Source organism: Lagopus leucura, unplaced genomic scaffold (assembly GCF_019238085.1).
Source record: "Lagopus leucura isolate 7727_CA_CO unplaced genomic scaffold, USGS_WTPT01 35066-0_obj-0_obj, whole genome shotgun sequence".
Taxonomy (NCBI): Eukaryota; Metazoa; Chordata; class Aves; order Galliformes; family Phasianidae; genus Lagopus; species Lagopus leucura.
In genome coordinates this window covers 22,871-34,780 of record NW_024966277.1, presented here as the reverse complement: position 1 = coordinate 34,780, position 11,910 = coordinate 22,871, and the positions used below count along the sequence as shown (strand labels likewise).

Below are 11,910 nucleotides of genomic sequence, written 5' to 3'. Positions count from 1 at the left end.
TATCTGTTTATAACTGCTCTTGTGCGCACACTTTATTGTGCCTGGGTTGTTTGTCAAGAGGCTCAGGACTGCATGTTTGTTTATAGACATCTGGCAAAGCACTTTCCACCAGGTAGCCTGGATAAAGAAACACTTCACTGTCCACCAGTTCCAAAGAGAGGCGCAGAAATGAACCTTTATATCTACAGACAAGAGATATTCGGGCCCTGCTGGTGTGCACAAGAGCTGTTACATTTCCAGACTACTCCTATAACTGTAAAAATCAAACCCCAACTTTTTTACAGCACTCAGTCATAGTAACCTGGACTCGCAGCCATGAGCTACACAGAAGCTCTCCACAGCCAACCGCGCCAGCCCAATTTGCTGCAGTTCCCACGTCCTTTGCTCCTTACTCTTCCCCTGTGCACACCCTACATCCTCAGCCCCCTCACTGAGTTTGTTCGGCTCCTCACAGCGCCAAAAGCCACGCACTGCTTTTGGCTGGGAGAAGCGTTACGCTTCGTGCGCCATCGCCACGCGCTGCCAGAGGGTACGGGCGGACCGTCGCCCCTCAGCCACGGCCGTGCCCGGCAGCGGGGCACCCGTCCGACACCCGACACCGGGCGCGGAGCGAGCAGCCCCACCTGCATGCCGAAGGGTGCGGAGAAGGGCGCGGGAAGGGCGGAGGGCGCGGCTACCGGCCGGCAAGGGGACGGCCTGCAGCGGCGCGGCTGGGGAGCGCTCAGTGCCTGCGCTACGCGGCGGGAAAAGGAGGTGCTCTTCCCGCGGGGCGAAAGGCCGAGCTTCGGCGTGAGGTGCGCCCGCGAGCAGGAGCCGCCGCCTCGGCCATGGGGCAGCCGCGGTCCCCCCGCGAGCGCTGCTCCTGCAGCAACACCAACTGCGTGGAGCGGCCCCTGACGCGGCTCTTCGAAGCGCTGGGGCGCGTCGTGGCCGCCTGCCCCTGGCCCTTCGTGCTGCTGCCGCCGCTGCTATCGGCCGGGCTGGGCGCCGGCTTCGTCTTCCTGCCGGACCTGCAGACGAACGACATCGAGGGCCAGTTCACGCCGACGGGCGGGCCCGCCAAGGCCGAGCGCGACTTCGTGCGGCGGTACTTCCCCACCAACGATTCGGAGAGCTTCTCCGCCGAGCGGCTGCCCACGGAGGGCGCCTACGCGGCGCTCATCGCCGTGGCCGCGGGGGACGCCTCGGTGCTCGACCGGCCGGCGCGGGACGAAGTGCTGCTGCTGGACGGCGCGGTGCGCGCCCTCGGCTACGAGCGGCTCTGCGCCCGCATCGGCGACGCCTGCGCCAGCGCCAACCCGCTGCTGCCGCTGCTGGCCAACGGCAGCGCCCTGCCCGAGCTGCCCTTCCCCGGCGGCGGCGGCGGCGGCGACGCGTTCCTGGGCACCGCGCTGGGCGGCGTGCAGACGGACGGCAGCGGGCGCGTGGAGCGGGCGCGAGCAATGAAGCTGATGTATTACCTGCGGGAGGACGGCGGCGCGGCGGGCGAGAGCCGGGCGTGGCTGGAGACGTTCCTGCGCGTCTTCCCGGCGAAGCTGCAGGAGCTGAACCTCACGGCCGTCGAGGTAGCGCCGGGGCGGGGGGCTGCGGCTGCGGCGGAGCGGGGCCGAGCGGCGCGCGGGGCGGAAAGGCGTGCTCTGACTTGGCGCTGTTTTCGCTCCAGGTGACGTACTTCACCTCGTTGTCCAGACAAGAGGAGTTTGAGGGAAACACCAAGAGCGTGATCCCGCTCTTTTCCATCACGTACTTCCTGACGATCACCTTTTCGGTCGTCTCTTGCCTGAGGTAAAGTACCTGGGGCTGCGAGCAGCCGCCTCCGCGCTTCCGCTCCAGCTCCGGCGGGGTCTGGGCTCCTTCGGCTGCTGCTGAGCGAAGTGGTTCTGAAGACGCCGCCCTCGTGAAATGTAACCTTTGGCAAAAAGCATTTCTTTGCTCCTTCTTTCCAACGTACACGTGCATCCTGTCTGCTTTTGTGCGGTTTGTGCATGGTTACCCTCTGTAACTGGCCAGCAGTAGTAGTATATGTGGCACCTGCCCTATAAATTCATTTTGTCTTAATGCCGACATTTGGGAACAATCTGATGGGATACAATCCGTATCTCTGCAGAGAATTCAGTTGTCGTGCCAGATGTCTTGGTCAAATACTTGATGTGTAAGTAAGCTGTTCCTTAAAACGTTTTCAGGCTGAGCTGTGTAAGGAATAACATCTGGCTTGCATGCTGTGGAGTGCTTTCCTCTGGTTTAGCTGTATTAAGCAGCTTTGGATTGATGATGTACTGTGGAGTACCATTTGTGGCAACTGTAGCAAATGCTCCATTTCTTATTCTTGGTAAGTAGAAGAAGTGTGTTGGGCTCTGGTATAAGGAGAAAAGCTGGTGTTTTCTTGTATCTTAGACTCACATCAGCACTAAAGCAAGTAGCCTCGCTTGCTTTTGGAAAATTCTGTGTAGCCTTAAATGCTGCTTTTGTTTTTTGGTACTTTTGCTGGGTGTCGGTGGAAGCTGCCTTGTGCCATGCAGAGTTAACTTTTTCTCCTCTTGCAGGAGTTGGCGTGGATGACATGTTTATCATGATCTCTTCCTGGGAACAAAGCTCAAGCAAGGCAGACAAATCAGACACCAAATCTCGGCTGGCCGAGACTTACAGAGAAGCAGCGCTTTCTGTGACAATCACCACTCTCACAGATGTCTTGGCCTTCTTCATTGGCACCTGGACTTCTTTTCCTTCTGTGAGGTCGTTCTGCCTCTATACCGGCACCGCCTTTGTCTTCTGCTATGTCTATGTCATTACCTTCTTTGGGGCAGTTATCGTGCTAAATCATAAAAGGGTGAACGGAAACCGACACTGGTTAACGTGTGTGCAAGTGAAAGTAGGGAAGAAATCCTGCTTGTACAATGCGTGTTGTTTAGGCAGCTGTTCTAGTGAGCTGCCGGAGCCAGAAACCAGTGGGACAGAAAGCGAGCATCCCATGAGCATATTCTTCAAGAAGTATTATGGTCCTTTCTTGACAGGTAAATGGATCAAGCTTCTTGTGGTGTTGCTGTATGGAGCGTATTTGGGTGGCAGTGTTTATGGCTGCACCCAGATGAAGGAGGGCATAGATCTTCGAAATCTGGCTAGTGATGACTCTTACGTTATTGCCTACTATGACGACGATGACAAATACTTCTCAGAATACGGACCCAGGGTCATGGTCGTCGTTACTGACAGCGTAAACTACTGGGACAAGTCTGTTCGTAATGACATTGAGGCTTGCCTACAGGATCTAGAGAGCATTAACTATGTAGACAGGAACCTCTCGCTGTCATGGCTGAGAGTATACACAGAAATTGCTGGCAGTGTTTTAATAAATATAAGCACTAAGGATCTTTTCATTAATAACTTAGCTGTACTATTCCGGTTCTTTCCCAGTTTTGAGTGGGACATTAACGAGACTGCAGAAGGAATAGCAGCTTCTCGTTTCTTCATCCAGACAGTGAATGTGACCTCAGCCGTTGATGAGAAAAATCTGCTAAATCAGTTAAGAGACAGAGCCAAGCAGTGCGTAGTTCCACTCATGGTGTACCATCCAGCATTCATCTACTACGACCAGTACCTGGTCATAGTGCAGAACACCATTCAGAATGTTGTCATCGCTGCTGGGGCGATGCTCGTGGTCTCTCTTGTGCTTATTCCCAGCCCACTGTGTTGCTTGTGGGTGACTTTTGCTATAGCTTCTGTTATCGTTGGTGTTGCTGGTTTCATGACATTTTGGGACATCAGCCTCGACTCCATATCCATGATTAACCTGGTCATTTGCATTGGATTTTCTGTAGACTTTTCTGCACATATTTCCTATGCCTTTGTTACGAGTGGAGAGTCATCAGCCAATGAGAAGGCAATAGGAGCTCTGCACCAGCTTGGTTACCCAGTGTTACAAGGAGCAGTATCTACTGTGTTAGGAGTAGTTGTCCTGGCTGCAGCAAAAACCTACATCTTCAGAACGTTTTTTAAGATCGTGTTTCTTGTTATATTGTTTGGGGCTCTTCATGGTCTTGTGTTTATTCCAGTATTTCTAACCTTTTTTGGATACTTGGGCAAATCACTCCCCATCACTGAAACTAAAACGCTAGACCTTAAATTCTTTAGTAAATCTGGAGTTCAGTACGTCAGAGATAATAAAGACTGCCCGTAATTTAAATGTAAGATGTTACTTATTTATGCTGTGTAGATTAAAATGCAGTGACTTCCAAAGAATGTAAGAAATTAAGGACTGGAAAGATGGAATAATAAATATAGCAGAGAGGCAAAGGCTTAAGAAAAGCCAGGCATTAAGTCACAAAAGAAGTGAATGTGCATAGAATGGATTTACATTTTGTAACTTTTTGTGTGCTTGACTTTTTTAACCTTATTGGTATTAAAACTTCTTTTGTAATTTAGTTACTGCAACACTCAAAGCCCTTACAGAAGGCAAATTGATGAACATTTTACATTCAGCTCCTTTTTTTCTTTTTAAGAGTAACCAACATGCAGCTTTAAGAAGATTAATGAGTTTCCAAAAGGATATGCTGTTTATAGTTGGCCTTACATGGACCTCCTGAGTAACCATTGCACTAGATAGTGTGCCATGGCAGGGCACAGGAAGGACAGCCCAGAACCATGTAGAAATTATATTCTTGTGATGCCGCAGGGATTATGTGAATTCCAGGCCTGACAAAGTAATTTTCCATGAGATTGGTGTGCAATTTTGCTGAGGGCAGCTCAGCAGAATATATTCACCAGTCCCAGCACTGCCAGGCCAGCCAAGCAGCCCATGCCACCTTCACTGCTGCTGGTTTCAGTAACACAGGGAAGCTGGTGTCCTGGAGAACAGCAAAAGAATCTGACGTCTCCCAGAGGAATAAGGGAAGCATGACAGGTGGAAGGGAGATGTTCAAGGCTGAGCAGGTCATCTTATGCTTTTTTCATTTCCAGTGCAGAAAAGCAAGGCTTGTAATTTCAAGTCCTATGCCTGCTTCTGTACCTAGGCTTCACTTGTGGTTCATTGCCACAGAAGTTCCTCTCTGAATTGACATGGAAGGAGCTCTTAAACCTGGTTTAGATTTGGATACCTGTGTTCTTAGTCAAAGGAACACACCAGGCCCAGGCAAAACTTATGGATGAGATCCAGGTTGAAGTCCATCATTTCAGCAGGTTTCATATATGCCCTGCCTTCTTACCAGGTGCTCAATCACTGTTTCAAGCCATGACTTAGCATTTCCACTACAACCTCCCAGATTTCACATCTCCAGCTCTTGAAGAGTTCTCTGGAGTTGCTTTACATCACCACAGGGGGTCAAGGAAGCAAAGGGAAAGGAGAAGAGGAGAGGGCAGGCAAGCTTTGGCTCTGAAACATGTAATGTAATGAAAACCAAAGACCTGCTGGCTCTGGTCACATCCTGGGCTAAGGTAGCCATCATGCAAAAATGCCTTTCCCAGTCTGCCCTGTGGTAATTCTGAAGACTTTGGACTCCTTTTTCACTTGTGACCGTGCACTGAACTAAGAACGAACCTCCTTGCAATAAACCTGCATAAATAAATGTATTTTGTTTTGTTTTGTTTCTGAAGGGTTTGTGCCACATGCGGCTTGCTGCACAGTTTCTCGGAAAAGAGTCTGGGGATGGAGTGGACTTGGGGGTTCTCATAGGGCAGGGATGAAGATTTTGACAGTGCGAAGACTTTGAGAGTGCTTCCCACTGCAGCACTATACAACCCTCATAGGGTCTGCAGAAACTGAAAGAAACCCAGACCTGAAGATAATGTGAGATGGGCAGCAGGCCTCCTGCAGTGATCTACCCTGCACAATTGCATAGCAAAAATCCATCAACATCCAGAAAGCGCTCACATGCAGGAGGCACTGTTATTGAGAAATGGCTCTGGACGAAGCCAATAGGAATCAGGAATCTTACTGCCTTTAGAGTCCTTTCAGCCTTGCCCAAAAATGCCCCAAAGGTAATCATATAATAATTATATTTGGAAAAACCACTAAGATCTAGTCCAACCATTAACCCAGTTCTACCATACCACTAAGCCATGTCACTCAGTGTGACATTTACCCTTTTGTTGAAGACCTCCAGGGACAGTACCTCCACCACCTCTGTGGGCTCCACCTCCACTCTGGGGCAGCCCATTCCAGTATCTTAGCACTCTTTCTAAGAATTTTTTCCTGATATCCATCCTTAAGCTACTGTGGTGCAACTTGAAGCCATTCACTCTCACCCTATTGCTATTATGTGGGAGAAGAGGCCGACCCTCACTTTGCTATAACTTCATTTCATGTAGTTGCAGAGAGCAAGAAGGTCTCCCCTGAGCCTCCTCTTCTTCAGATTGAACAATCCCAGCTCCTTCAGTCGCTCCCCATAAGCCTTGTGCTCCAAGTTCCTCACAGTTTTGCTGCCCTTCTCTGGACACACTCCAGGGCCTCACTATCTTGTACAGAGGGGCCCAAAACTGAACACAGTACTCAAGGTGCAGGCAGCCTCACCAGTGCTGAGAATAGGAGGATGACCACCTCCTTGCTTCAGCTGGCCACACTGTTCCTGAAACAAGCCAGGATGCCGTTGGCCTTCTTGGCCACCTGGGCGCAGTGTTGGCTCGTGTTCAGCTGGCTGTCAACTAAGACACCCGGATTCGTTTCCACTGTACAGCTTTCCAGCCACTCTGCTGCCAGCCCTGTAGCACTGTGTGGGGTTATTGTGAGCAAAGTGCAGCACTCTGCACTTCATCTTGTTGAAGCTCATACAATTGGCCTTAACCCATTGATCCAGCCTGTCCAGATCCTTCTGAAGGGCCTTGTTATCCTCCAGCAGACTGACAGTTCCTCCCAACTGGGTGTCATCTGCAGAGTTCCTGAGGGCACACTCAGTCCCCTCATCCAGATCATCAGTGAAGATATTCAACAGGGCTAGTTGCAATGCCAACCCCTGTGTGAACCCAACTAGCTCCCTTCCCTGGAAGGGAACTTACAGCCCATACCCTCCTCATTCTGCTGACAGAAAGAGAAATGATGCTTTTTAGCTTCTTTCAGCTTTTCTTCCAAGCGCGGCTCTGTGCAATGCCTAGTTTTAAATTCAGTGTTCTTTTTCCGCTGTTTCCAGTACTAGATGCAAGCAGTGGAACACAAGTGGGACATGTAAAAATAAAGTGTTGCCAATTATTTCCAAAAAGCATTCATAAAATTAACATTTCAATGGACAACCAACTTGGAAAGTCATGCGATTGATTTCTTGCATTCAGCTGCTCAGTTGTGCTTTCTCTTGTCAGTTTGAGGTATTAACAGGAAGTGGAGGAATAATTCCATTGGTTTCCTAGTGGGACAGGCAGCTTGTATTTTCATACACTGTCTGAGACATTGTCTCTCCTAAACCTAGCACAGCTTATGTTCATACTGTCCCAATCTCTCCAGCTACTTCTCATTTATGGGGAGATGCTGAAGACAGGAGGATTTGTTTCTTTCTAACTCTGCAAAGAGAGTGTCTAAGGAATGCAAATATTGGACAGTCTCCTCAGTGATGCAGTAAGACATCTCTGGAAGCAAATTTAATTAAGCACAGTTGATTTTTAATCATCAGTCTTCAGAGTAAGCACTCATGTCAACTACTCAACCAAGGTATCATCAACTTGATAAATACAGCAGAATGAATTTTCTTGCTCAGTACAGAGCTAAGTGCAATGAGATCATGAACCAGCTATTCTGTTTTACCTGACTGCTATTTGTAGTATATAATATATAGAGTATAGTCAATAAAATCTTTAAGAAAGGTGAGCTAGAATTATCCAAGCCATTCCTACCACAATTGCTTTAACTGTTATCATCGTTCTAGTGTTTCTGTAGATTTCAATTATTTCACAGAATCACAGAATCACAGAATGGCCAGGGTTGGAAGGGACCTCAAGCATATTTGAGATATATCCTTGATATTTCCTTGATATCCTTGCTATATAATTTCTCAAGGATATATAAATCATATTTGTATGCATCTAAGAAGGTGCATTTCAAAATAACTCTCTTTCATCCTGAGTCTACTGCTGTTTGCTGTAATAGAGCTTCAGGCAGCAAACTGTAAACAGATATTTTCTCCAAATAACCTTTAATGCAACTCAAGTCCTTCTTCACTCAAGTTAGTGGGAACTGACACAGCAACTACAGCACTGCTTCTTTTCCAAAAGAAAATACAAATTAAACATGGATTTGAGGTATTTCCAAAGAAGCAGATTCATTCTGTTGAATCTAGTCTGTGTGGTTGTTGCGGCCTAAGCTGGCAGCAGCTGAGCACCACACAGCCCTTCACTCACCCCCACCTTCCAGTGGGATGGGGAAGAGAATTGGAAAAAAAGTATAACTTGTAGGTTGAGATAACAACTATTTGCTAAGGCAGAAAAGGAAGAAAGAAATAAAAGTAATGATAATTATATATATATATATATATATATACACCAAAACAAGTAATGCACAGCTCAATTGCTTATTATCTGCCAAATGGTGCCCAGCCAGTCCCAGAGCAGCAGCTACCCGCTGCCAACTCCCCATAGTTCTATAGTTTCTTCACATTGTCATATGGTATGAAATACCCATTGCTTAGTTCAGATCAGTTGTCCTGGTTCCATTCCCTCTCAGCTCCTTATGGCCCCCAGCCCTTCACTGGCAGGACAGCACGAGAAGCTGAGAAACTGAAATGTCCTTGGCTCCATTCAGCACTGCTCAGCAACAACTAAAACATCAGTGTGCTATAAACATTGTTTTTTTTCCTAAAGGCAAAACATAGCATCATACTGAACACTATGAAAAACAACTCTGTTCCAGCTGAAACTAGACAGTGGTCCTGGCTACAAAGGGAATCTGAATTGTCCCCTAGCTCTGTCTAGCAGCATTGGCCACCAGAGTGGTGAAAATGCAGGTATTGCTGTCCTGTGCCCATCTGCCCTTGTATCAGGTGTTTGTATCCAATACCAGTTGAGAGGCATAAAAGAGTAACAACAGTAACGAAAACCAGTAAAAACGAGATGAGGAAAATAAAAATTGCCTAGACAATTGTATGAGTGACATTCCTGTCATCGTCACTATCTCTGAATAATCTTGGTCTTAAAGCCAAGGAGGATAATCAGACAAAGCATGGGAGCAATTTCCTAAAAAATCTAAAGCACAAAGCTTACTGGGCAGATTTCTACAGCTCATTAAAGACAATATTATTCTCTTCCCAGAGAACAAGTTTAGTGTCTACATGTTAAAAATCCAATGCAAAGATTGAGATCACAATAACAGGCAAATCGGGAAGCTGATTCACTTTGTTCTCTGAATGGTTCTTACCTCAATCATGATATTTTGATACTAACTCTTTCAATTAACACTTTCATAACATGAATTGTGTCTGCTTCCAGAAATGGTCAGCACTACTACCTATTAGCTTAATTACTTAAAAAGTGGAACTAATGATTTCTCTCCTTGCTTGAAATAAAAAATGTAATATGTCACAAATCACAGAATGGTAGGAGCTGGAAGGGACCTCTGGGAATCATCAAGTCCAACTTCCTGCTGAGCAGGTTTCCTACAGCAGGTGACACAGGAAAGCTTCTTGGTGGGTCGTGGAGATTTCCAAAGAAGGAGTGTCCACAGCCTCTCTGGGCAGCCTGTTTCACTGCTCTGTCACCCTCATTCTTTTTCATGTTCAGATGGAACTTACTGTGTTCCAGTTTGTATCCACTGCCTCTGCTCCTATCACTGGGCACCACCAAAAAGACTTTGAACCCATCCATTTGATTCCTACCATTTAGATATTTATAAGCTTTAATGAGACGCTCTCTCTGTCTTCTCCAGGCTGAACAGCCTTAGATCTCTCACCCTTCCCTCATAAGGGAGATGCTTCAGACCCTTCACCTTCTTTGTGGCCCTCCACTGCACCCTCTCCAGAACTTCCCTGCCTTTCTTGAGCTGGGAAGCCCAGAACAGGACATAGCACTACAGACTTGGCCTCACCAGGGCAGAGTAGAAGCTCCCTCAGCCAGTTGGCCACACACTTTTTGATGTACCCCAGGGCACCACTGGCCTTCTTGGTCACAAGGGCACACATGGCCAACCTGTTCCAACCAGGTCGCAGTGCAGAGGAGCACAGCAGTGGCAGGGTGCTGAGGGCCCTTTTGCTTCTGCCTGCCAAATGTGTAGGACATATAAGCAGAAAGACAGAGTGGGAAATGCAAGCAGATGACACAGTAGGTAGGAGATACGTTAGATGGCCTGAAACCTGCAAGCAGCTGGAAGGGAAGGGAAGGGAAAGTTATCCAGAAGCAGCAAGATGGCCTGTGAGAAACACAGAAACAGCCTGCATTGCTGTGACAGTGCAACAGGAGCAGTGACAGAGTCCTGCGTGCTCTTCTGTACTGCCAAATATCATCGCCGGAGCATGCAAACAGACCCTTGCAGACTCTTGCAGATCTTGCTTGGACCCTTGGATTGGATTCAGTGCTCTTTGTCAGCTGCTGGCAGACATGAGCTAGAAGAAAGCTGCAGCTGCCCTTTCTGCCTGGAAAACAATGTTCTGTTCATAATCAGGACTGTAATTAGATAAATTACTTGTTGAAGAAGTCAGTTTCTATGTTTCACAGAAAGCTTTTAGTGACAATATTGTTCGGCCATTGCAATGATCCTCAGGTAGCATTAACCACCTGGGGTGTGTTTTCAAAGGCTCTCAGTCTCCAAACTCTCAGTCCCGTTATCACAGGAAGGATCCCATTAGCAGGATGCGTGTTCAGTCATTAGATAATCACATCCCTAGCGCAGCCTGTGGAAAAACATTGATTTTTCCACTCAGATCCTGAAATGATACATGTAGGCAATCTGCAAAGATGCCTGCCTCCCCTGGTCTGAGTATACCCATGAATGTAATTAGTCAGATATGTTCTGCGCAGCAGTGGCATAAATTAATGAGAAGAGATAGAACTTTTATCTGAAAAATGTACTCAGAGCTGCATGGTTTGCCTTCTGCCCTGGGCAATTAGTCAGAGCATCTCTTTGTTGTGCAAAAGGACATTTTGGACTAAACAAACCTCTGCCTTTTACTTCTCTTGCCTGGATCATGTAATGCTTGATAATATGCACACAATTTCATGGGACATGATGGGATGCATCTAGAGGGATTCCTGAGGTTGCAGAAGGAACTGCAGGATGAGTAACATAGGAAAATGGTCTAGTGTAGCTTGGAGAAGAGATGGCTTCAGCGGACTGATCTGTTATCCCTGAAAGTGATGTTCAGTTTTCTTTTAAAAAATGTTACTATTTCCATTTATATGCTCTTTCATAAAAGAAGGCTAACAAATAGAGTTGTTTTACTGACCATTTTTAACATTTTTGCATAAGCAAAATACAAATTCAAAATTGTTGGAAAAGAAACCACTTAAATACACAACATCTAGAAAAGACATTCAAAAGATGTCCGATTTATACACCTTTAATAAGAATCAGAAAATTACCGTACACTAAAAAAAGTAATAATGAAAAACAACTGGGATAATGCAGAGTTGCTTTACACAGATACTCATCATTTAAAACAGTGAACTCATTCTTGTCAATCAGGACCTTAGTATGGTTAAAAAAATACATAATGTGTCACATTTAACACACAAACATGTTAACATTTAACATACAAACTCATCAAATGAAATTCTGTATTCTATTTACAGTTTAAAATATTGAAAATGAAGGTAAAAGAGATTGGAAGCATAACATCATACCACTATCTACAAGTAACAAAGTTAGAGCAATGGCAGGAGAAACTGGTGTGAGTTTTTCTAGGAAAACACAGATTACATTCAGCATATGTGCACGTTCAAACTTGCCTTTGCAGTAACAATTCTGAGATCCTGCAAAGGGGTCTACTTATCTTGAAAGCTACACAGTTA

The 11,910-nt window shown here is 46.7% G+C and overlaps 1 protein-coding gene across 1 annotated transcript; it reads left to right on the top strand.

Moving 5' to 3' along the window:
• Positions 1-827: 827 nt before the first annotated feature.
• Positions 828-4,323, top strand: LOC122192509 (patched domain-containing protein 3-like). Its single transcript, XM_042893061.1, has 4 exons — positions 828-1,565; positions 1,664-1,785; positions 2,184-2,329; positions 2,544-4,323. The coding sequence occupies exons 1-4, from the start codon at positions 828-830 to the stop codon at positions 4,172-4,174; spliced, it is 2,637 nt and encodes an 878-aa protein (XP_042748995.1). The 3' UTR covers positions 4,175-4,323.
• Positions 4,324-11,910: the final 7,587 nt, after the last annotated feature.